This window comes from Lachnellula hyalina, assembly GCF_007821495.1.
Source record: "Lachnellula hyalina strain CBS 185.66 chromosome Unknown contig00105, whole genome shotgun sequence".
Lineage (NCBI taxonomy): Eukaryota > Fungi > Ascomycota > Leotiomycetes > Helotiales > Lachnaceae > Lachnellula > Lachnellula hyalina.
Window position 1 is genome coordinate 48,111 of NW_022157219.1, and position 23,951 is coordinate 72,061.

A 23,951-nucleotide genomic window follows, 5' to 3' on the forward strand; every position below is an offset into this window, starting at 1 on the left:
GGGTGGTGGGAGTGGGAGTGGTGTTTGGTCGATGGCGGAGAGGGGATCACCGAAGCGGATGGGCGTTTTTATACGTACCTGTCGCTGGGATTTGCGGGTATGGGGCGTGTTGTCGTTGAGGTTCAGGTGGGAGAGCATTGAGGTTGGGGTGTATGCTTCTCTGAACTTCTTTGATGGGCTTGGGGTCGTGGGGGTGGTATCTCGAGATCGCTTTGAAGAATATTGTTCTGTGGGATGTGAGAGATGGTAAATGGTCAATAACTGTGTCAAAGCTTACTAGATATTTCGGGCTCCCTCTGACCTCCGACCTCGCGATTTTCCCTGGATGAATAGACCATAGCTTGGCAAATGCTGTACCGCATATAGTTGAGGTGGTAGTCGTTCCAGTTGTCGAATCCCTTCTGGCTCTTGTAGATCTCCATGTAGGCCTTCAGCCGGGCCGGTGCGGAATCGGTGTTCATATCGTCCACCAGCAGCCTCGTCAATCCTCCAGCTTCCAGAGCGATCCAGTCGCGGACGGTATAGCTGAGTTCTTCTATAGTAAGAACATCTACCTCACCCATGTTAAAGAAAGTGGAGCATTTGCCAGCTGTCAACTTGTAAATATCCATTTCCGCGTGAACTCTTTTGAAGTCACAGTTATCTCGTGTGTATTTTTCGAAAACGGCTTTTTGGAGGTTGCCTCTGTGGCCTTTGGCTACCGGATCTGCGTATTTGGAAGCTATTGCAATCTGTTCATCGGTAGTGATCTTTCCAAAGAGGGCAGTCATACATTCCAATTCGGCATTGAAAGCCTCTAAAGTCCAGGTAGGAGAATCTACCACTGTTTGTAGCACATTCTCGTTAGGTACCTGAGCTGATATAGATAGTCGGTCCTCTTGGGGCCCTAAATCATTGTAAGTGAATGGAATATTGATCTGAGTTTTAGGTAGGTGCATACCTGGATTAAACACTGGTCTTCCCTTTGCCCGGAAAAACTCTTCATAGACTCTGACGACACGGAACCTAGCATTGTTGATGTGATACTCCGTCCATTCACCAAAACCTTCGGTCTCCCGATATGCCTCCAAATAAGCCTTCAATCGCTCGGCGAGAGAACCACCACTCTGCTTCACCTTCTGGCACCATTCATGAGATTCCAAGCGCCACAGCGCACCCTCTGCAGCCAAGAATACCCACCGTTCTCCTAGGAGACATAGCTCATCAAAACCTCTGTCGGTAGGATCCCATCCAGGAACGATGAAAGCGGTCGGTTCACCAATGATTCGGTAGAATGAAAGCTCATCCCAGATTCGAAAGAACCGCTTCTTGCTCTGGTTGATGTGCGACATCCATGCCTTGTCTTTCACCTCACTCGCGTCATCACATTGAATATGGTCGAGCCAATGGGAGGCTTTGATTATTTGATCGGGTGTCTCGACATCTCCAACCAGATCAATGAGCTCGCGCTTTCTGGTCTGCACTGCTGTGTCTTTGGGAGGCATTGTTGCGAAGACGGGCTTGTGAGGAAGATAGACTTTCACTTTCACAATAAGTGTGAAATACACGAGGTTGCGGTATAGATCGAAAATGTGTGAATGCGAAACAATTCAAAATTGACATTGCGTTGAAATTGAAGTAAATAAAACAATGTGACTCGACTTAAGGGGGCGGTAAGCGAGGTCAACTCAATTGGTGCGTGTTGGTACAAAGATCTCTTCTCTCCGCCTTTCACTCAAAGATAATATAGTGAGCAGTGAGAAACTACCACCTATCTTCCACCAATATGTATCCATCATTCCTACTCCCTAAAGAAGGTAGTTTCAAGATTGCTTGCGCAGAGCTGATATATTCCTACTTCAGATTAAGTTCTGCCAGATAACGAGAATGTATAAACTTACGACTTTGGTTTCTTAATTGCCGATCTTCCCCTTTTCCTTTTACAATCATCGCATAGATTCTCGTTAGCTGGTTTGTCCTCCTTGTTTTCTTCCTCAAATGTGTTGGGATATATGTCACGTGCATCACGTGACCATTAATCCGATGACTAAGCAGTGATGAAGCTTTTTACCTCATCGTTGCAACCTCAGCTAGAACCTCTTCTACACCTAGAAATGCAACCACGAACCGACATCTAGGCCAGCACCTGTGCACACCTTGTGATACCAACATGAAGTAAAGAAGCTTTTGTGATTTGAGTTTTGTGTACGAATAAAAGGAAAGAGCTTGTCACGCGAGCATACGAGTAGCACGTGGGGAGATACTTTGCCGAAGAGAGAATAACTTCCACAGCAGCGATGCATCAATACTCGTAGAGAACAGCACAGCGTTCTGGAATAGTGCTGAGTATTCGAGTAAGACAAAAGCAAGCTAGTTGAAGGGTAAATGCATGCAGTTGAGGAAAAGACTTATATTGATTGTTATAACCAGAGTGCTGACAGCGAGTCAAGCTCTTTGTTAAGCTTTAACGGGTAAGTAGCCGCAGCTTCCCCACCCCACTACTAAATCGTAAATCGGATCATGGTGGGTGGGTGCAGAAAGTCAAACTCATTTTTGATAACAAAACCGGCAACAACCCCCCTTTTACTCGAGTATATAAATTAAATCAAATCAAATCCCTACCCCCATGTCACGCCCGCAATATTGAACCTCCATGATCATGCGACATGCCTCAAGCTCTTCCCGCTGCCAAACCCGGCAACGCAGGCGGCTCTCCAATCGGCACAGCAAGTAGAGGATCATGCCATGAACTGATGCAGAACGCCCAAGCAGGCCACCCGCAAGATGCGGAGCCAATGTCAGTGATGAGTAACGGTGAAGGGCAGCCGGCCCTGGACGCACCTGCTCTCAATTTGGCATTGCCGGAGGAACATCATGCGCTGCAACATCAACAGCAACGGCAACAGCGCAGCGATTCTTCAACACTGTCTGCTAATATCATATCTCGAAATGCTGCATCCGACGACGATCGCGGGGTTCGTGCGACATTGACGGCAACTAAATCAGACCTTTTGGACGACGCCGCAGTGGTGGAACATAGTAGTTATAATCACGGTCAAGGTACGAGATCTACGCTGTGCTTGTGCTATCTGCGGGAACTTCACATTTCGTAGTTCCAACCTTTCGAGCTTGTTTAGACCACCACAGCTGATGAAGCTTGCTATAGCACCACCTCCACAAGGGGAATCCATCGTACCACGTACCTCTCGTGACGCTTCACCCCCAAACGTCTCGACAACATCCTTAAAAGAATATTCGATTCCTGCTCAAGATCATCCTCAGCCCATACCTTCCACTACCTCCCAAACAATACCCTCCCGCCGCAAAGTGAGCGGCAGAACGACAGCCGCGAAGAATATTTCGCATGAGGGCAAGATGCATTTCGGTGGCAATTCTGGGCCCGGGAGTGTCGCATATCGTCGCAGGGCCATGGCAAATACAAGCGCGATTACAATCTACGAGGCGGATCTAGCCAGTGAAGACCGAGCGAAGCAGAAGGAGGCAATAAGGAAATACTTGGGAGAGGTAGTCAAGGAGGACTGGGAATGGGAGTGGCCGCCACCAATCTCTGCGCAGAATAGCACAACAGAATCAGAATTACATCACTCAGAGCTCGAGAACCCAGTTGGACTAGAATGGAGGGAGAGGGACGAGTGGCTCAGCGGTGGGAGCGACAGCGAGCCAGAAGCTACCATGCCAGGTCTCAAGTCTTCCAAATCTCCCAAGAGTCCCAAATCCCCAGGAAGTCCAAAAAGCCCCTTCCGCTTCGACAACCCAGATGATGTAGGAGACTCGATCCGGAAAATGGGGCAAGAGCGCAAGCGCAGACGCAAGAAGCGCCTTAGAGAGGAAATGGAGGCGAACGATGGCATGCGATGCTTCACCGAGCGACGAGATGCATGGACTGGAGCTCGACATGTTCCTGCCATAACCCATACCCTACCGGTCCCGAAACGACAGTCTCAATCTAGTGGTGACGGCAGTTCGACAGCAGTGGATCTTGAAGAAACCGATGATGATTACGAGGACGACGATACGGAAATCCCCATCGCTCCACCAATACTACCACCTACGAACGACATGCGCAAGAGCATCACGCCCGACGCCTACAATACCATTTATGACAAAGTCATACTTCAATCGCTTACACCCAGCTGCCCTATGAACCTAAAAGATGTCACTCGAAGCTGTGTCCAAGGCTGGAAGCGGGACGGAGAGTGGCCCCCTAAGAGCGTGCCCGAATCCCCGGGAACCCGACGAAGACGTATGAGCGTCGCCGACCTATTCAGTTCCGGCAAGCGGCAAACCACGCCGAAGCAGCCAGCGAAAGAGAATGAGAATGAAGGGGATAAGAAAGAGGAAAAGACGCATACCGCTGGCCCATTCAAGAAGTTTAAACACAAGATCATGACGATGAGACGCGGTAGTACGGCGGATAAGGATGGTAATGGGGAAGGTGGAGCGGCGCCAGCGGCTTGAGAAAAAATCTGGTACGGATGGTTATTTTTTGAGTAATTGGATTTTGCATGGAGTTTAGTGGATAGTGGAAATGTTGAGTACGCTCATCATTGGCGTTGGTTTGGATGAGCGGAGCTGCTTTATATGCAGCCGGGAAGAGAATACAACAGACACTAATACGGAGTAATGAAAAGTCAATAACGAATTTGGCAACAGCGGCAGATCAGTAGCGAAAAGCCCATAGTTCAATACCACTCCCTTTCTGCATATTTATGTTTTTGCTCGGACCTGGACAGCGAAGTTCCCTATTCTATTCTCCCTCCTACTAAACCCCAGGCATAAAATACGATTCTATACGAACCCCCACTCCTCGCCCACCCTTTCAACCCTTCTTTATATGCCGCCCAAGACTTCCCCTTGCTAAAGAATTTTACTCTTCATTACTTTGTTGTTGTCCTCATCTTACTTCCCATTTCCCAACCAATAGTCTAGAATCTAAAATCCTTCTGAAAAGCTACCCAAGGTAAGCAGCCCTTTGGAGGGTGGATGTCACGTGTACTATACGAAACGAAAACGCTGTATGTGACTGAATGGAGACATGCGGGAAAGGAAAGACTAAGTAAGGAGTAGTACCGATCTAGGTAAGCATTTAGCACAACTGTAGTACTATGCTGTATATCTATAATCTACCTCGGGTAGTTACAAAATTATCATCATTAAGCAAAATTTGAGAGGCGTGAGTGATGTTTCTGTTTCAACTACTCGTATCTATAAATACCTATGTACAAGGAATAGCTAGCTAACTAACACCTCCTACCTATACGGAATATCCAAAAGCATCTGACGCTTCGTTCCAGTCATAACTCCTATCCACGTCGAAAACAGAAGTCCAATCAACGCCTAATTCCGTATCGGGGTAAAAGCACCCCGCCATTGTCTCCTGACCAAAAGGCATATACGTGTTCGCGCTAAACTCCACCATGTTTGAAAACTGCGGTTGCTGTGGGATGTTTTCGACGTCGAGGGTTGTTTGAAGATCACTGCCGCCGCTGCTGATGCTTGAAGGAATCAGTGGGTAGGGAATCGAATTCGGATTTGCAATTTCAACACCAATGTCAAGATTCATATTCATCTTCATCTTCCCAATAGTAACTTTCCCAAAATACGGAATCACAGCCTCGTAGCCCTCAGGACCGGCATACGTGCCACGGTGCGCCGTCGATAGATACTCGAGCAGCTGGGCCGCCTGTCCCGCAACCGTGCATTCCATCAGCGACGTCTTGTCCCGGAGACTACGCGTGACGGCCCCAACCAGCCCCCAGTCCTGCCCCTCTTGGTAGATGCACGAGGGCGACGACGGCGAGGGCACGTGTAGTAGTAGGTCTAGCACTATGACGGCTGCGCTTCCGAAGACTTGGAAGTCGAGGAGGTCGCACATGATTACGTCGGGGCTGGTCAGCGTGCGGAGTCGGTGGTACGCTCGCACTATTTCGCGGCTCGCTGAGAGTACGGAGAGGCGGCCTTGCTCGTACCGCGGATCCGGGTCCTGATTCAAATCCGGATTTAGAGAGGAGGGGGTCTTGAGCATGTATGGCAGGTGCAGGAACTTGAGGAGTTGGTAGTAGGTCGCTTTGACTACTTGGCGGGTGTAGAATTCATGGAAGGGCAGGTTGGGAGTACATGCGGCATCATCCCACCATTCCGACGGAATCGCCGCTTTGCACTGCGTCAACTCCTGCTCAATCTGCTCCGTAATGCTGTAGTCGACGACTGGCACATGGCTCTGGTTGCGGTCGCTGATATGGCCGGCTGCTATGGCGAGGTCGTGTGCTATTTTTGCAGGCAGCGTATGTGGACTCGGGGAAACGGATTCTCGCCGTGTGCGGATATTCGCGTCGGGGATACCGTTGGGGAAGCCTAGGATTAGCGATAGCTGGCGGTCATTCTGCCATATATGCTCCCATGCTCGCTGCTGCCGCTCGCTGGTGGGCTTGTCGAGACGGTGGAGGCCGAGTTGCATCGCGATGTTCATGGCGTGGCGGACGCACAACCATGCTTTTCGGGGCTTGCCCATGTTGATGTAGAGCTTTGCTCTTAATGCTAAACATTCTAGGCCTTCTACTGAGCCTCCAGATTCCTCGTCGAGGGAGAGGAGGGTGTCGGCGCCGCTCATGTAGGAGTCTATGAGACTGTTCTGTGATGTAGGGAGCGGTCGTTGGCGTAGGAAGTCTGTTGAAAGTTGCTGAATGCAAAGAGTGAGCCATAGTACTGCTTTGGTGGTTCTTGTGGGGACTCCTGATTTTAATGCATCGAAGATGAAGTTTTCTGCAGAAGCTACGTCTGTAATTGGTAGGAGTCCTCCTTTGCACGTTACCAGTTCGCTTGGTGGTATTGGCCAGATGTTCCAGTACTTTTGTGTAGTCTTCAAGATAGCTGTTAAATCTTCATTCCGAGGCAACAGTCCCGTTAAAACGTCTACGCAGGCCTTCATTCGCTGTTCAACATATCGCCCCAAGGGCCGTCCATTAGCTTGCGCCGTATCATTCGTCTGAATAAACATAGCATCTTTGAACAAGGCGATCAAAGGGGCGTCTTCAAAAGCCTCGTTCTGCTCCGACGAGTCCTCCATGATATCCGACTCTGATATTCTCAGCGAAGTTCTCCGATTAGTCGATCTAACCTCCTCCCTCGTTTCCGGGCTTGAAGTGTCCCGAAGGCGCTTGAGGGCTTCTCGGGTGCTCGTCCTAAAGTCGGCCATACTTGCAGACTCGATATCGAGATCAATGGCTTTGCAAATATGGCTGACCATACCCTCCAACTCGTCCAATCTCTGCTGAACATTAACAGCCCCCTCATTATCCGTGCTCTGATCCGAGCCTTGGGCGCGTCGGCCAGGCTGTTGAGGCGCACAGTGAGCATCATGAGTGATGCATTCTTTGCAAACACGTTGGTTTTCACCAAATATGCACCGGACTTTACGTCGTCTGCATTCAGCGCAGCTCTTGGTGCCTATTCTCATGCGCTTCGACGGGCGGCCGCAGCTCGTTTCACTCTTGTGCGTTTGCATTGCAACGGGTAACTTTTATACCCTAATTAGGTCAGCCAGTCCTATTAACCGCATTCTGTATTCAAAAGATGTCGTTTGGGTAATCAATCACTTGAGGGCGGTTAGCGGATATAGCGTGATGCGATGTGGAAAGGTGTTTTACGCAAACTGAGGTCGTTGGTTTTGAGGTGAGATCCATCATCCCACTTAGACGAGCGCCCCTGAATGGCTACTTCTGTAAGCGACAGGGGCACTTGACTCAAACACAAGGAAAGTCAGCTAGCTTATTTCTAACAAGCCCGTTTTCTTATAAATCAAGCTTATTACCAATAAAACCTGCAACACAATGCTTACTCTTTTCCACACAGGAGTGCTGTTTGTTGAAAGCTCCAATCAAACTCAGGAGAAACATTAGCGAGCAGCTTTATAAGCGAGAATAGAATAGATAGGCTATTGCGTGCAATGCTCCCCGACCACTCCCCCTCTAATATTCCCTATCTAGAAATTATAGCTTCACTCAGCACGTTGTACTGTTCCTTTGACAAGAATCAGACAGGGGAAAAACCATCATGACTCATCTCTTTGCATTGCATTCCCTCGGACGAGTTCGGACGAATCCGCTCCAGTTCAAGCGACTTGAAAATCCAACACGCTCCTGCCGTACGGGTACATCCCTACATCCCTACATCCCTTAGATCCCGTTACTGAACCTCAACCCCTTTTCAGAGTCCGACGATCTCACCTGGGTTAGGGAAGAAATGATTCCAAAGCAGTTCCTGTGATAATTCATATAAGTAGCCAAGATGTCTTCACAGGATATGATATCAGCAAACCTGAAGTGAGATTCCTTGCCTCCTATCCATCTCTGTTACTATCTCAAGTTACATATCCAACTCAGTCATCTCATCCTCTACTCCCAGCCTATATAGCTTAACAACCTCACCTCCAACCTTCAATCTCGCATTTAAATAACCACCCAAAACAACCCAGCAACCATGTCTCTCGCAGCCCAACTCGACGCCGTGACTGCCAACTTCAAAAATGCCCCCGCCTCAGTCACCGGCCCAATCATCAAAGCCAAATCCGACTTCGTCTCGACCTTCGACCCCTCCAAAGCCATCCGACCCGGCTCCACCCTCCCCCCCTTCACCCTGACCGACGCCTCAGGAACCGCCATCTCTAGCAGCACTCTCCTATCCAAAGGGCCCCTGCTCATCAGCTTCTACCGCGGATCCTGGTGTCCATACTGCAACCTGGCGCTGCGGGCCCTCCAAAAACACCTCCCGGCCCTCCAGGCCAAAGACTGCACGCTGGTGGCCATCTCGCCCGAGCTGCCGGACACGTCGCTGTCGACGGTCGAGAAGAACGAGCTGCAGTTCCCCGTGCTGAGCGATGTGGGGAACAGGCTTGCGAGGCAGCTGGGTATTGTGTTTGAGCAGCCGGATGAGCTGAGGGCTATTTTTGACGACTTTGGACATGATTTGAAGGGGAGGAATGGGGATGATTCGTTTGTGGTGCCTGTTCCGACTGTGCTGTTGGTGGGCAAGGATGGGGTGGTGAGGAATGTGCATGTGGAGGCTGATTATACGAAGAGGTTGGAGCCGGAGGTTGCAGCGGCTTGGATTGATGCTTTGTAGGTGGGTATTTGGTTCAGGGATTGGGGGTGTTGTGTGGTGTGGTGTGAATGTTGAACAGTGTCGTTGCTTGATAGTTTTGAATATATAGAGGAAGCTTTACATATGTATGCATCTGTTCTCCTGCAAAAGTTCGAGTGAAAGGGTATTACTGTCTTCCATAGAAATCGTAATGCAAGCTCTGCATCCTTTGCACATTAAATATCCCTCCGTTTAAACTGCAACATCGGGCCATCCTTCACAGCAACATACGCATCCCTAAGCTGAAAATTCCGTTTACTCCTCCTCCCCCATCCAAGCTCCTCCGACCCAGCACCTACAGAATCACCCGCAGGAATCCTGACATCCATACGATACAAAAGCCTCCCAACAGTAACGAGCAACTCCTGCATCGCCAGGTTCCGACCCACACAATTCCCAGCGCCAATAGAGAATGGATGAAACGCCGTCTGGGCTCTCGAGACATCCTCAGCTGTAACCCCGCTCTCCGCATCCACAATCCAGCGCTCGGGACGGTAGACCCACGGGTCTCCAAAGATCTCATCATGATGCATTAGTGACCAGCCGCTCGTCCCGACTTGCACGCCTGCTGGGATGAACGTGCCGTCGAGGTTAAGACCCCCGGGAAGTACTTCGCGGGACAGCTCGGGCAGGACTGGAGAAGCGACGCGTAGGGACTCATCGATACATGCGCGAAGATACTGGCACGATGCAAGCTTAGGCCCGCCTACGATCTCATCTGCATCACCAAATTCCTCCCGCACTTCACGTGTGAGTTTCTTGTAGACGCGGGGATTATGCGCAAGATAGAAGAAGATGGTACACATTGCAGTAGACGTCGTATCAGTACCGGCGATTATAAGGAGTGTGGCTTCGGAAAATAATTGCATGGGCGTATAAGCCGGCCCACCAGTCTCAGGGTCTCGAGCTTGGAAGAGATAGTGAAACATATCTTTCCGGGGTTCTTGTCCTTGGATTCTTTCCTTCTGAAACCTTTGTTCTTGCTCGGTTCGCTCTGCGACACTTGCTTGTACAAAGTCTGCGAATCTCCTGGTTTCGGGTGTCTTCATACGTTCGAGAAGACTGTCTAGGCCTCTGGGTTTCATCCACACCCAGAAGTTTACAATTGGCGACTTCGTTATCTTAATCAGAATTAGCACCGGTATATTCTAAATGATCATGGGTAATGAATGCAGTTGGGGCGGCGTACCGGGTACATGAACATAGCATAAGAGGCAATGCTGTGTGGAATCGCTTTCAAGGTGTTGGGTCCGGGCTCTTTGCTTTCAAAAGATCTTCCGAAAGCCAAGTCACCTAGTATGTCAAATACTAGGAAGTCGGTCAAGTGAGCTGCGTTCTTGGGCTCTGTCTATTCGCCGACTTTCACTTTGTCAAGCAGCAAGTCACACCAGCGGTCGACATGTTTGATGACAAACGTCTCGGCAGAGCGAACTGCACTGTCGGAGAAAACAGCATTAAGGACTTTTCGCTTCTTAGCATGGGCAGCTTTGTCGATAGTATTGAGCGTGCTTCTCGCCTCCTTGTTGTGGGGGATAACGTCGTAGAATTTTCCCTTCTTGACGTTAGACCTGGTGCCATATATGCTGTTGTGTCCAGATGGTGAGTTTATGATGAGTCCATTGGGGTGGAAGCGAAAAACATCACCTAGAGGAACCATAATCAGCTCGGTCAAACCTCACCTCAAAACTTGGAAGAGGAATTGGAATACGGACCATAGATTTGGTGGCATTGCCATATCCAGATGTGACGCGTCCCTTTCAGAGCATAGTAGAAAGACGGAAAAGCCGATATCTTCGCAAAGAAAGGACCTGGATACTTTGCGAGAGGGCTGAAGTGGAGACTATAGATTGCCGAACCGACGAACTTTCAAGCCAAGTCAGTTAAAGACCATCAGGTAGGTATGCAACAAAAGCTTAGATGGCGCGTACATAGAATATCACAATCGCCAGAAGGGAGAGGATCCAGTGGCTTGCGCTCTCCTGTGGTAGTACTCCTAATACTGCCATCGAGATCTTCTAATACTTCTGGCCCTTTTAGCCTTGGTTCTGATATGGGCAAGTGCGTTGGAGATTCTGCTTAAACGGTCTTGGTCTATATGAATATAGAGTTTGGGATGAAAGAAAGGAAACATTACCCCACCTTAAAGCGGAGGTCGAAGGTCAGTGTTTGTCGGTTGAAGGTCCGGATGAATGTGTATCCAGAATGTATGAATGGCTGGGTAAATAAGGGAGGTCACACCATCACATTATATGACTTGCAGATTCCTTCATGCAAGTATGGGGTCGTGCCTCCCTATGATAGCACTAATAATATAGAGAACATAAAGTCGTAGATAGACTTTTGGGAAGCTGGCTTGAACTTTACATTCCATTCTCTTCTCAATACTCTTTGCGGTGAAACTTCACTGCCTACATAGGTATTTATTGGCCTTGGCGAACATAGGCCCGTATAGTACGGTACGAGTGTAAAGGAGGAATGAAGTGAAACAAGACAACCATTAAGCAAGAGGAAAGATATGAGGGACCTCCTCGATCGTAAAGTCGTTTTGAATTTGTTATTGTTACATATCCATCCATCCATCCATCCATCCATCCATCCATCCATCCATCCATCCATCCATCCATCCGTGCAGCCAAATCATACACATATAGCTCAGCTCATCCAGACCCGACCCAACCCCAAATATCCAGTCATAGGTGTACGCCAATCATTCAACCCGCTAGCCTGCCTGTTTCATAACCACACCGCCTTGCTTTGCTAGATCCAAACGCCATGTAATGTAATGTTGAAAGAAAAAAAAAAAGATGACTCCAACCAAGGCGCTCAATGATCAAGCTACGATACCCTCTTTCAGCCCACCACCACCCAACGTGACCCTCGCCCCTACCAAGCCCCTCCTATCCCGTCCCATCCGTCCCCTCCCAAGCCAATTCAACTTCAAGCCCCTGGTCAACTCCTCCATTTTCCGCTGACTACTCTCATTACCACCTCCGCCAACCCCCACACTAGCAAGCACGCTCATGCACTGTAGCATGCGGCCCACCGTCTCCGTAAGCTGCTTGCTGCTATCCTCGACCTTCTGCTCGCGCTGCCCGCGGTTGAGCGGGTGCGTGGACGAAGGTGTGAATGGGCGTTGAGGCGGGGGGATGCCCATACCAGATGAGGGTTCGCTGTTATATGATACGTTTGAGATGGCACGACTGCGGTTTCCGCTGCCATCGCCGGAGGAGCCGCCGCCGAGGAGCGTGGTGGTTTGGGAGCCGTAAGAAGCGTGGGATGGATCGAGGGACATGGCTGTCGAGGGGCGGCCGCCAGAGAAGGAGTCGGGGGATGTGGAGAGGATGTCTGTGGGGGGTATGGCGAGGGAGATGGAGTCGAGGGAGAGGCGGGAGAATATGGTTTTGAGCGTGTCGAAGCGGGGAAGGATAACGGTATCGCGGTAGGCGGTTAGGACTATGCGCCGTACTTCTAGGGCTTGCGAGGCGGGAATGTTACCGTTTGAGGAGGATGGGAGAGCGCCCCAGAAATCTCGCGCTGTTTCGGGTGACATGAAGGGGCCGTGGCCGCTGAATTCAAGATCGAGGGGTAGAAACACTGCTTGCATGTATGGCAAAACGGATGTAAATGTGAAGAGCCACATTTCAACTAAATGTGGTATGAGGCGTTCATCAGGCGTCCTTTTTAGGGTTTGATCCAGTGAGCTGAATCCCGTAGCCAGTAAATCTCGTAGATCCTCAATAATTACAATCGGCGCTCGTTTTTGTATACACCTCTGAAGATGAATTCTAAACTGTTAGTACCATATATTCAACCCTAGAATCTCAACTTACGTGACAAGACGATTAAAATCCTCCACCGGCAACCTTAGATCTTCTCCCTCAAATATAATTAAAAGCTTAGCTTTCAAAAATGGCCACGCATCATCGGGTCCCATATTGTTGAGACCATAAGTTTTCAACTCTGCAGCTTCGCCGCCGTAGATGCTACTGGGATAACTAGCAGCGCTGAAAGGAGTAGCGCCAGCTGAACCCATACTTGACGGAGCGGGCCATTCACTGTTCTGATACGATAACTCGCTCTCTCTTAACGCATCGGATTTCTCCTCCTTTTTCTTCTCCCTTAAAGCTCTTCCACCATGCCTCAAATCCAACCCACTCATACTCTTCGCAAAACTCGTACTCGTTGGTCCAGGGCTCGGTGGTAGATTGAAATTATATAAACTACTCGGGGCACTTGGATCCGCTGGTCTCGAATTGCTGGCCGCCGAAGACAGAGGTAAATGGTGATCATCCTTACTACTCAACTTATGCTTCTGCCTCGAGAGAAAATGATGTTTATGTTTCTCCTTGTCTTTTGAAGATTCCTTTTCACTACCCTGACTCGAATCAACGCGCGGATGGTGGCTGAGGAGGAATTCGCCAGGCTATACATGCTCGCGGCGCTGGACATTGACATGCTATCTGCCAAACTGTTGGTACTGGGATTATTGCGCTGGAGCGACGCCATGGTATATTGGGCCATCTTGCTTGGACTCGGCAGGGCTCCCACGCGCGCCTCTCTATCCTTACTAACGTTTATCTTCCCTGGCCGAGAAAATAATTTGACTTTGCTCTTCTCCGTCTTTATGGGTTTTTCCGGTTGCATTCTTTGCTGCTCGAATTCTGGGGTGTGCCCGGGTGAGGGGCTCGGTGACTTTGGAAATACGACGTTTGCTGCGGCTTGCGCTGCGCTCTGGTTCCCTCCTGCCAATAACCCATTGCGATACACCTGCCCCCCTAAATTGCTCTCCCTTGGTACAGAAGCTTCTGTGAGACTCAGTAATGGGGGACTCGTAGGGCCGTTGCTCGGCCGTCTGTTCCCAGAACTATGCGACGCCGTCTCAACATTCGACGGCACAGTCTGTGACCTCTGCCTATTATGCGACTGATGCTGCATCGCCGCCTGCGCAGCAATCTGGCTCGCGCTTAATCCCGTATTCAAGTTCGCCATACTGCCCAGATTTGAAGTTGCAGCTGTGGGTAGGTAGGGTTCGAAAGAGCCTTGAGTGTGCGAATTGTTCCTCCTGTGTCCGCCACGGTGGTCGCTGGATAAAGGGAACTTGGGTGCAGTGGTAGTCAGCGGCGATCCATTCCGCAGTGGCAGATCACCGCGGGGTGTCGGGCGAGAGAAGTTCTGGAGACTGCCGGTGCTGGAGTTTGCTTGAGGGATGGCGTATAGAGGGCGTGGAGGTGCGGGCAAGTTTATATTCTGTTGTACACGCTGTTTCGAGACGGAGACAGCGGGGAGGTTTGAATCTTCCGATGATGAGGACGAGTGGTGGACTTTGCGGAGGGGAGGGCGTTGGCTGGGCGTGCTTGTGGTTGTGGTCGATACAGAGAGAGGTACGACAGACGAGAAACTCCCCGGAGCTCGATACCCTGTCGCTGGTAGTGGTGGTAATTGTGACATGATCGTCTGTGGGTGATTGTGAAATAAATGTGAACTGTATGGTATAGTATGCATAAAACCCTGATGTTTCACATACTCCGTAGCTCCCTCTAATTGCTGTCCACTGTACTGTATAGTGGTGGGTGGGGGTGGGTTTGATGTGTTTTGCGCAATACAATGCAAGGCAAGGCAATGCAAAAGTGAAGATATACTCAAAGCCAACTGCTCGACAGGCGTGCAATAAAACAGGGCATCCTAGAGTCAGGTATGCTCTTGGGGGGCGTTGATAGTGTATTTGTATCAGATGCTGCTGCGAACCAGGCCCTGACGTATTGTACCGCACCTACCATGTACCCTTTAGACTAGCCATCCAGCCAAGCCCCTCAAACTGAAATCCTTCCTCTCCTCCAAATAAATCCTTTACACCCCCACCACCGCAAACAATAACAAACCATTCATCCCACCAACAAATACAACCAACAAACCCCCAATTTATTCCAACACTACATCCCACAATGACCGAATCAACACCCACCTTAAAAACAACATACGCATCCCCCACCAACCCCCCCTTCACCCTCACGCAACCCCTCCCCCCACATCCACGCCTCTCCAACCGCTCCAACCCCTCCGCCAAAACCGCCTACCTATCCGCACTGCGCAAAGCAACCTCGCAGATGCAGGAGGATATTAACAAGGAGCTTACGATGCGGATGGAGGAAGATAACGCTGTGGATATGGCATCCAAGGCAAAGGGCGGGGTAGATGAGGCTAAGGAGGAGGATAATTATGGGGAGGAGGTTCCTGAGGAGGATTGAAATGGAATCAATTAAGATGGATTGGATTGGGTTGGGTTGAATATTGTTATGATATGCTATGTTATGCTGGTATATACAGTACAACTGCCCACGCCACGCCTCAGCTCTACTACTACGCGGTAAAATCACTCACTCATCAACGCCTCGGCGCCGACCGCAGCGCCTCCATCCCGCTACCCGCTGAGCGCCCAGTCACTCTATTCAAACACCCATAATGCACAACCTCGTTATCAGGCAACACAGCAACAACACTACCTCCTAGCCGTTTATGGCACACACCGCAGACCCGTTCTTCCTGCACCAAGACACGCCGGTTCCGACCCCCTTTCCCGCCTGGCACGCCGTCTCCGAGAAGAAGTGCAGCTTGTGAGCTCACCACTTCGCTCTTGCGCATGCCAGCTACGATTCGCGCTTCGTTGACAATGGAGTTTGCGGCTCGGATGCGGCCGCGGAAATAGGATTCGAGTTCTGCTACAGGGAGCGTGGTGGGAATGAGGTTTAGGGTTGAGGAAGCTGGGAGACGAGAACCGTGTTTTGAGAGGAGGTCGAGAGCTGGTGGCCAATTGGGAGTATGTGGTTTCGGTGGTGTGAGATAAAGGGCTAGTAGGGTGTGATATATTGAGGGTATGTCGTCGTCTATTCCTGAAGTTGATGGCCTGCGGGATTGGGCGACAAGGGGGTCTGTTGAGGACTGGACGTGGACATGGTTGCAGTATCTGGAAGAGATATTAGAATGGGGACAATACTAAGAGGGAATGACATACTCTTCTGCCTTCTCAAAATCCTGGATCTTGAAAACGTATATTTCCAATGCCTGTTTATGTTGTCCCATATTACTCAATACCACAGCTTGAGCTTCGTAAAATTTGGGGTCTGTATGCTAGTTAGCTTGTAACATTTCCAGAGTCATCCAGACTACTTACCATCCCTGGGTACACTTCCAAAAGCTCTCGAAAGAGAATATTCCTTGCTCGTTCGAAGAAAATCAAGCAGCCTCTGCATCAAATCTTTCCAGCTCTCCGAATCTGTATCCTGGCGAGCCTTGAGATCTTTCAAATATGCGCTAACCAACTGATTATGAAAGTCTGGCGTCGTATCATTGAGTTCGTTTATCACGTGTTCGAGATACTTCACGGCAAGATCAACATCTATGCCTTCGAGGAATTCCACAACCCTATCTCTTGGTAGAGTCTCGGCATTCTCGGTATCTGCTAGGAACACCTCCATGCCAAGGTCCGGATCGGCTCGCAATGGCCATTCTGCAAACTCAAGAACAAGGTCAATCATCTCCGGTGGCAAGTTTTGCAAATATCCAACCGTTCTTTGGGGACCATGTAGTGTCGGTGCGTTTTCGTCTTCCTCTTCAGCGGTTCCAAACTTTTTGAGTAATTCCAGTGCCTGACGATGGAGCTTCTTGCCGTGGAAGAAATCAACTAGATCGTTGTACCTCCCCTTTTCTAATAACTTCTCGTTGACCACATCAGGGTCGCAAAAGTTTGGAATTCGGAAGAATGGTCCTGCTAAGGAGGCCCGGGCAAGCATATATGATCGGAAGAGAGTGGTATCGATCAGCTTTGCTGTCTCTCGTAGCTTTTGCTCTCGATCCTGTTCGGCTCCCGATGCAGGCTTAACAAGCAGTGACTCGAAGGCGGCTTCAGATGATCCGTTCTGTCCGTTCTGTTTCAATGGGACCAATTTGCCTGTATCAGCATCCAAATATCTCTTCATTCTATTCCGAGCATCAACAAGAAACGAGATGAGTTCTAGAACAGCTGCATTGAGGTCTTTCCCTTCTAACTTCGCGTCCTCAGCATCGAGCTTTATGAATGAGCGGATAGATGACGCATCTGAAGTATCCTTGTTGTGGCCCTTGAGTAATTTGCTGACGCCAGCCGGCTTCGGAGACCCAACGATGTCTTGCTTCACATCTCCAGTCTTAGCATTGTCTCCATTGGTGGTTTCTTCTCCTTCCCCACTGTCGCTATCTGGGTCATTTGGTTTGTCTTCAATGGTAGTAAGATCTCCGGCAATGATTCGAGGGTATAATCTAATAACTCTCTCTGGTGGAGCTTGCACATCATCTGCAAGGAATATATCAATGGCGTCTCGGTACTTGCGCTGATCAAACAGTACCTGTGCTTTCTGTATTTTGATTTCTCGAAGTCTTTCCTCCTTGTTCCGCAATAATGCATCTTCTAGCATGTTGAGTAAGCTGATAGCTTCATCATAACGTTCCTTCTCAACCAACTCATCAACTTGCGAATCGTAGTTTGTAGCGCCCATTCGCCAGATGCACCGGTCACTGGCGACATGGAAGCCCTTCCCGGCATGCGCCAAGCTGACTGTTGGTGGAGGGAAGTGCAGCTGGCTAGCGTTTGGTAACAGAATGGTCTGTAAGAGGGACAATGTCTCTGGGTTCCTAACCTCCAATGCACCTTTCGAAGGTGACTGCAATGCCAGAATATATGGATACGAGTATCCTATCGCATCTGGCGCTAGCTGCCACGGAATCTGCCTCTTATTTTCTGGCTTGCCGTCAGAGGTAATGAATAGTGAGTTGATGTCCTTGGTAAGAAGCATTTCACCATCGGCCAGTTTTGTAGCCAAAGGTTTTGGCATATATCCTCCAAGACCCATGTATCCCATAGTAGCAGAACCCGCGCCACCAAATCGACCTGTTGGGGCACCCAATGCCCCTCCGATGGCTCCTGGTCCAACAATTTCCTGCACTTCTTGGCTCAGAACATCAACTATCACATATCCAGAGTTCATGCCACATATAATTTGGGTCGCAGATGCCCAGGTAAGCGTCCGTATAGGTTCCGCCAGGGAGATTTCCACCATATCCTGCGAGAGCTCCGATTCATGCCACGACCATAGTAGGAGCCTCCTCTTGACTGCTACTGCTAATCTCGATATGATTTCTGGAATTCCCGTCGCAGGATCCTTCACAATATTCGACGTGACAGCAAAAGTTGAAGCTCCTTTTGTCTTGCTCAGCTGCTCTTGCAATGTGTAGGACTGTAGGTCGTGTATTGAAACATAGTAGTTGGACAAAGATATCAAGATATTGGCTTCCTTAATAATCGCAAGCTGCTCGATAGTTCTCGTAGAGAACTTCTCGACTTCGCGAAGCAGGTCGACAGGCTTGGGGGCGTTTGGGGAGCTTGGTCGAGAGGGAGACTTGTCATCTGTTTTCGGGGCTCCATTTTGCCTCTCCTCCTCGGGGAGCTCGTTGACACGGTATACTCGCAGACTTCCTGTATTTAAGCCCACTAATATCCTGTCACCTGTAAATCATCAGCTTCGTTCCAACTCCTCTGAGGTGCAACCGACCATATGCAAGTATCGACTCAATTTTGGACTTGTCCCGCTGCCTGAGCTCAACAATGGGTCGAGCTGTAAAGGCGGAGAGCATGGCGATTATGTGCCAGCTTCGGCTGTAGCTACACCAGGTCTTCGGCGGGGTTTCATTGAAGCTATGCAGCCATTTTATGAAGAGTCGGGAGCCTGTGAGGCGTGTTTTGTGCCTCGGCGCATACTGTACTACTTACTGTTGTACTAAATAGAGTAGGTAGACAGGGAGAAGAAGCTCGGGCGTTCGCAAAGGATGACGATGGGCTTGGCGAGATTCCAACCGCAGTCGTGTGAGCCGCATGCTTCAACTCAACAACACCACACCTCACCCCCAGAACAAATTCTCCTCCTTCCTGACTCCTGTATCTCTATAGGAATCCTTGAGGTTCACAGCCAAGCAAAATATACGTCTTTACAAATGCTTACATTACACGTTGGCAATGTCAATGTCTCATAGTAGGCCAGGACTTGCGGATTTCCCATCTGACTTTTACGACTCTGAGCTGTTTAATATCATTGCAATGCAGCTAGAAGAATGTATATCCTCCGGATCCGACAGCTCGATTCCCGCCGTCGCTGCTCCCAAGCCTGCCCCAACGTTTGTAAGTTGTAGAGCATATATTATTATTTTGATACCTGTCGAGCATTCCATCAGTCATTTGAAAGCTCACATCACTTTTTTAGCTTGGCCCTTATCGCTTGCGCCCTGCCGGCGTAGTGGGTGCCTTTGCTGCTGCCAGCCCTGCTGCAAAGGGGGAAGAAGAAGAAAAGGGTCCTATTATTGCTGCTAGCCGTGCTGTTGAGGAAGAGGAAAAGCATATTGTTGCTCCGGGCTCTGCCCCCGAAGAGGAAGATGAGGAAGATGAACTTATTGCTGCTGTTACCCCTACTGCTAAGGGCGAAAAAGAGAAACCTGTTATTCCTCTGGGCCCCTGTGGTCCCCAACGCTTCGCTCGCCCTGTGGTGGAGGAGGATTACGATCATGATGATAGTAGAATCCCCGCCTCCTCCCGCAAGAGGAAGAAGCCCCCAGTCGGTTCCCCTGCTGTGCCTGACCCCTCTCACAGGAGGAAGAAGCTTTTGGACCGTCGCCGTGTTGTCCCCAACCCTTCCCCAAGGAAGAAAAAGCCTCTGGACCGTCGCCGTGTTGTCCCCTCCCCCTCCCACAAGAGGGAGAAACCTCTAGACCGTCGCCCTGCTGTCCCTGGCGCCCGCCGCAAGACCCCCTGTTTGGGCTGCATCCGCAGTCTTCTTGTCGGCAAGGCAACGGCGCCCTGCCGCGAAACCACCCGCCCAGATGGGAACCGGTGTTTCCTTTGCGACGCTGGTCACAAGTGTCAGGAACCCCCTCTAGCGTTGAGGATTCCTGGGCGTCGTCTTCAGACGGCGTTCTTCGCCAAGGATAAGAAGGTAAATTTTATCTATGCGGACATTCAAGTATAGCTAATAGAGCTTCTAGTGGATAAAGTTGTGGCGGGTGACGTGCCGGACTTTACTCTCCGAGTACGATTCGGGTCGACCGGACTCGGATCCTTGTGATGAAGATGAGTATAAGGAATCGGATTCGCGTCGACCAGATCCTTGTTATGAGGGTGGCAATGGGGAGTCGGATCGGCCAGAACCGGATCATTGCAATGAGGATATGAATGAGATATCGGAATCGGAGTCTCGGTTTTCTCTGGACGAGCTTGGTCTCTAGAGGTGAAGCGAATCGCATCTCCTAAATCACCACCACCTACAGGGACCTGCACTTATAACGAGAGCAGTTACACAACAGACTCACCCGCTTGCTACGCGAGTAGCAGTTGTACCCAACATTAAAAACACACCTGCATTTATAGGTAACGAAAATGACTGTACAAAAGGATCGCCAGTTTGTTGCGCAAACACGTCTTGTAAATAACACGGCCAGGCATTTATTAACTCTAATTATAAAAATTTCTAGACTTGGCTACCATATATTGCAAGGTTAACATAGCCCTAGTTGCTAAAAATATATCCTCTTCACATCTCACTCGCTCTAATTCTCTAAAATCCCATCTACAAATAGGTTCCTAAGTATTGTATAGGTGTAGCTGATCCAAGTTGTAGGAGTATCTCCATCGCGATACCCTGGGTACCTTGGGTAGTTTCCGCTCATTTCTACTACTACATCTTCTCTACCCCGCTTGGCACCCTCTTTACGATCGTTATCGGTGATTTTCCATGAGCGGATGAACCATGAGTACAGTGCTGCGGCGATGAACATAAAGCCCGTGAATACTTGGGCGTCGAGGTAGATGTTCCCGTGAGATCGCCGAAGCATGAGGCCGATGGGCTCGGCGACGGTTTGTAGGCAGATGATATTAGTACGATCCTATCTAGGGTAAGTCTTCCTAGGTTAGTCTTGCAATGCACAGAACACGCATACCCAGCCATAGCCTCCATTAGGAGGTACGTCTTCCACTCCAACAGCATTTGCAAGTCTAGTACTTTCGCTGTGTGGCAGATTCTTTTTCTGAGCTGGGACAACTTGATCGGGGTCGGGTTCCCGCCATATATGATCAGAGATACGATGTAGAAGTTCAATGGAGCTTCCTTGAGCCATTGCCTTGTGAAGAGAAGGGGAATGTTGGGAAGAGGAGATGGAAGATTGACTTATGGTAACAGGTATGAACTCCGTGTAGCATGGTTATATATACCTAGCTATAGAGTGATATGCCCGCATGCGGGAAATCGAAGTATGAACAGGGGTAGAGTGAGGTGTCGAAAGGCCGACTACCGGAGACAAATCATCGAAGCTCGTGAAAAATGAGACTGTAAAGTTTGTCGACAAGCCCAAATGCTGTAGAGATATTAGAGGTATAATAGAGATCGAGCTGTTATTGGAAATTGTACTGCGGAAAAGTTTCGGAAGATGCAGCAGATGGGTTCACAGGGTTGGATTCGAGGCAGATCAAAATATTCAAGTGAATTGCAAACTATATATCCTATCTCTAACCCACCTTGTTCCCATAGAGAATTGTCTTGGGGCCGGTACCCAGTAATTTTGATTGGAGTCTCTTCTGTACCTGCCTTTGAATCCATCGAGTTAGCAAAGAACAACTCGATATGATATGTAATTGAATTGAGAAATCAAAAAGCTTAAGTCAGACATCCAAGGAAGAACTTTGCCCCTCATCTGTCCCTGTTTAGGTTCTAAGTAAGGCGGGACTCGAGTGAAAACTGCGAATGTGGTATGTGTTTCATCATAAAAGCTAGGGGGAGAAACGAGAGAGAAAAAAGTGCTGACTGACCTTTGTGGGGTAGGTGCGAAGGATCCTGCATGTCAGCTTAGATCTCGGTGTGTAGTAGTGGTAGGAAGGTAGATCCTCCCCCGCTGATGCTGTACATCAGATGGGTTCCACCTTGCTAGCTGATAGATGCCGAGGGATAACTAGGATCGCGACCGTACGGTGGGTGGGGATGCTAAGAAAACTTTTTTCGAGTCAGCAACGCGTCGACACTGGGTGACAGATACGAATGTGATAAGAGATGATTCTCAGACAACGGTACTGGCAAGTAGCAGGCAGACCACGTATGGAAAGCCCGGACAGCATAAACTTCATCATTGGCGATTAAGTTGGGAAAAGAAGTATTTTGTGAAATTGTCATCATTGAAGATGGTGGGAGAAAAGAAGGAAAGGACAGAGCTGGGGACGTACCATAGTTAGTCGCAAACACATGGAGCTGACGAAGACAGCTCCTGACGGTATTGTTGTATTGGTTGGAAGAAAAAGATGTTGGTGGAAGTGGTTGAGAAGAGGGAGCTCCGAGAACAAAAATATTTCTTTTGAAGTGGGTTTGAAGCTAGCGGCCGTATTCTTTTAACCATCTTGGTACTAGCCTCTTTGAGGAGACGATGATCACATGACGCTGGCACAATCATCAGTATTGCGACTGTGAGTTCAATTAAAGCCTTCCAGAATTGCCTATGGAGTTGAATCTTATTATTAGATTATATGATATCAATAGATAATGCTTCTTGGTTGTTGTTTACCTTGCAACGGTTTTGAGGTTCCAGCTGGAACTAGAGAGACCGAGTGGTTCCTAAGATAGCTGGTACACGCACATAAGACATTTGGTAGCGATGCATATCAATCGAGATAGCAAATTCATCGGTAGTAATCTTGACTGTCATTTTCATTATATGTATATATATGTATATTAACCAGCAGCTGAAATCCCAAATCAGAAGGTGAACTGATTGCATGCTATAATCACCTGATATTGAAAGGCCACCGCTGCCTTAATTGATGCCTGAGAATAGCTTTCCCCATTTTTTCCGCCAAAAAGCTTTGGGCCCCAGCCTACCCAAGCAAGCCCATTCATCCCATCGCAGACTGCAGTAAGGAACGAGGGAGTGGATGTCTAGTCCAAAGGTTGTTCAAACAACAACGTCCACCACCACCACAACCTAATCACCGTTATGCTCCCAACATCTTTCTCCCTTTGAGCTCCCTCCTCATCACTCTCCTCGCCATCCTCTCTTTCTCACTCACTCGCTGCAGCATCCATTGCGTGCGAACTGCTCTCAACCCGGCTTCTGCGCTTGCTCCCCTTTCCCCTTCATGTTGCATCAGCGCCCGATATCGTGACCAGGGCTCACCTCGAATTCACTCTCCCGCGCCGCAAGGGTCAAAGTGCTTCGGACGAGAAAAGACAACGACCACGACATATCGCATTGAAACATTCGCATGCGGTACACCAGATCTTACTTCCAAATCACTCGTTGCCTAGCCTATTGATTACATATTTACCCGCTCCGTCCGGTCTTTGCGACAACGGCTTTCTACAGTATTTCGGCGGACCTGAACCTACTCGTACCACCCGCCTTCTCTCTTTCTGCGACAACTTCGACAAGGTGCACAAACGATTTCGCGAGGACCAAGTACAACAGCGCTCCAAGTCGAGACGAAGACCTCTACGGAAAGCTTGATTTAGCCTATTATTTGTCGCAAAAATATAACAAGTTCCAGCTCGGGATAGCTGTCTACCAGCCAGAAGAGCGGCAATAACAAATTTATTCCTTACAAACGCGATTATACAAAGAAGTAGAGACCACAACACACGGCATCTACTAGGTAGCGGGGCGGAGGAGGACTACGCGACCTTTGGTGATCCGAGGCACATGTGTGATATACGTTTGGATTGTGCTCGGTTTCCACTTGGTGGACACTCAATCTTAGCAAC

At 49.4% G+C, this 23,951-nt stretch overlaps 5 protein-coding genes across 5 annotated transcripts; 3 read left to right on the forward strand and 2 right to left on the reverse strand.

Moving 5' to 3' along the window:
* Positions 1 to 2,645: 2,645 nt before the first annotated feature.
* Positions 2,646 to 4,458, forward strand: LHYA1_G006474 (uncharacterized protein; the record flags this gene model as incomplete). Its single annotated transcript, XM_031151412.1, has 2 exons — positions 2,646 to 3,039; positions 3,146 to 4,458. 2 exons carry the CDS (start codon positions 2,646 to 2,648, stop codon positions 4,456 to 4,458), a joined length of 1,707 nt encoding a protein of 568 aa, XP_031003926.1.
* A 4,020-nt stretch (positions 4,459 to 8,478) lies between these two features.
* On the forward strand, positions 8,479 to 9,258 carry resA (Thiol-disulfide oxidoreductase ResA; the record flags this gene model as incomplete). The annotated part of the gene is made up of 2 exons (XM_031151413.1): positions 8,479 to 9,116; positions 9,195 to 9,258. 2 exons carry the CDS (start codon positions 8,479 to 8,481, stop codon positions 9,256 to 9,258), a joined length of 702 nt encoding a protein of 233 aa, XP_031003936.1.
* Positions 9,259 to 9,314: 56 nt separating this feature from the next.
* Positions 9,315 to 10,795, reverse strand: apf7_1 (Cytochrome P450 monooxygenase; the record flags this gene model as incomplete). The annotated part of the gene is given in 3 exon segments (XM_031151414.1): positions 9,315 to 10,259; positions 10,328 to 10,486; positions 10,499 to 10,795. The coding sequence occupies 3 exon segments, from the start codon at positions 10,793 to 10,795 to the stop codon at positions 9,315 to 9,317; spliced, it is 1,401 nt and encodes a 466-aa protein (XP_031003925.1).
* Positions 10,796 to 15,080: 4,285 nt separating this feature from the next.
* LHYA1_G006477 (uncharacterized protein) lies at positions 15,081 to 15,383 on the forward strand (the record flags this gene model as incomplete). Its single annotated transcript, XM_031151415.1, has 1 exon — positions 15,081 to 15,383. One exon carries the CDS (start codon positions 15,081 to 15,083, stop codon positions 15,381 to 15,383), a length of 303 nt encoding a protein of 100 aa, XP_031003924.1.
* A 136-nt stretch (positions 15,384 to 15,519) lies between these two features.
* On the reverse strand, positions 15,520 to 18,801 carry vam6 (Vacuolar morphogenesis protein; the record flags this gene model as incomplete). The annotated part of the gene is made up of 4 exons (XM_031151416.1): positions 15,520 to 16,099; positions 16,148 to 16,256; positions 16,307 to 18,643; positions 18,720 to 18,801. 4 exons carry the CDS (start codon positions 18,799 to 18,801, stop codon positions 15,520 to 15,522), a joined length of 3,108 nt encoding a protein of 1,035 aa, XP_031003921.1.
* Positions 18,802 to 23,951: the final 5,150 nt, after the last annotated feature.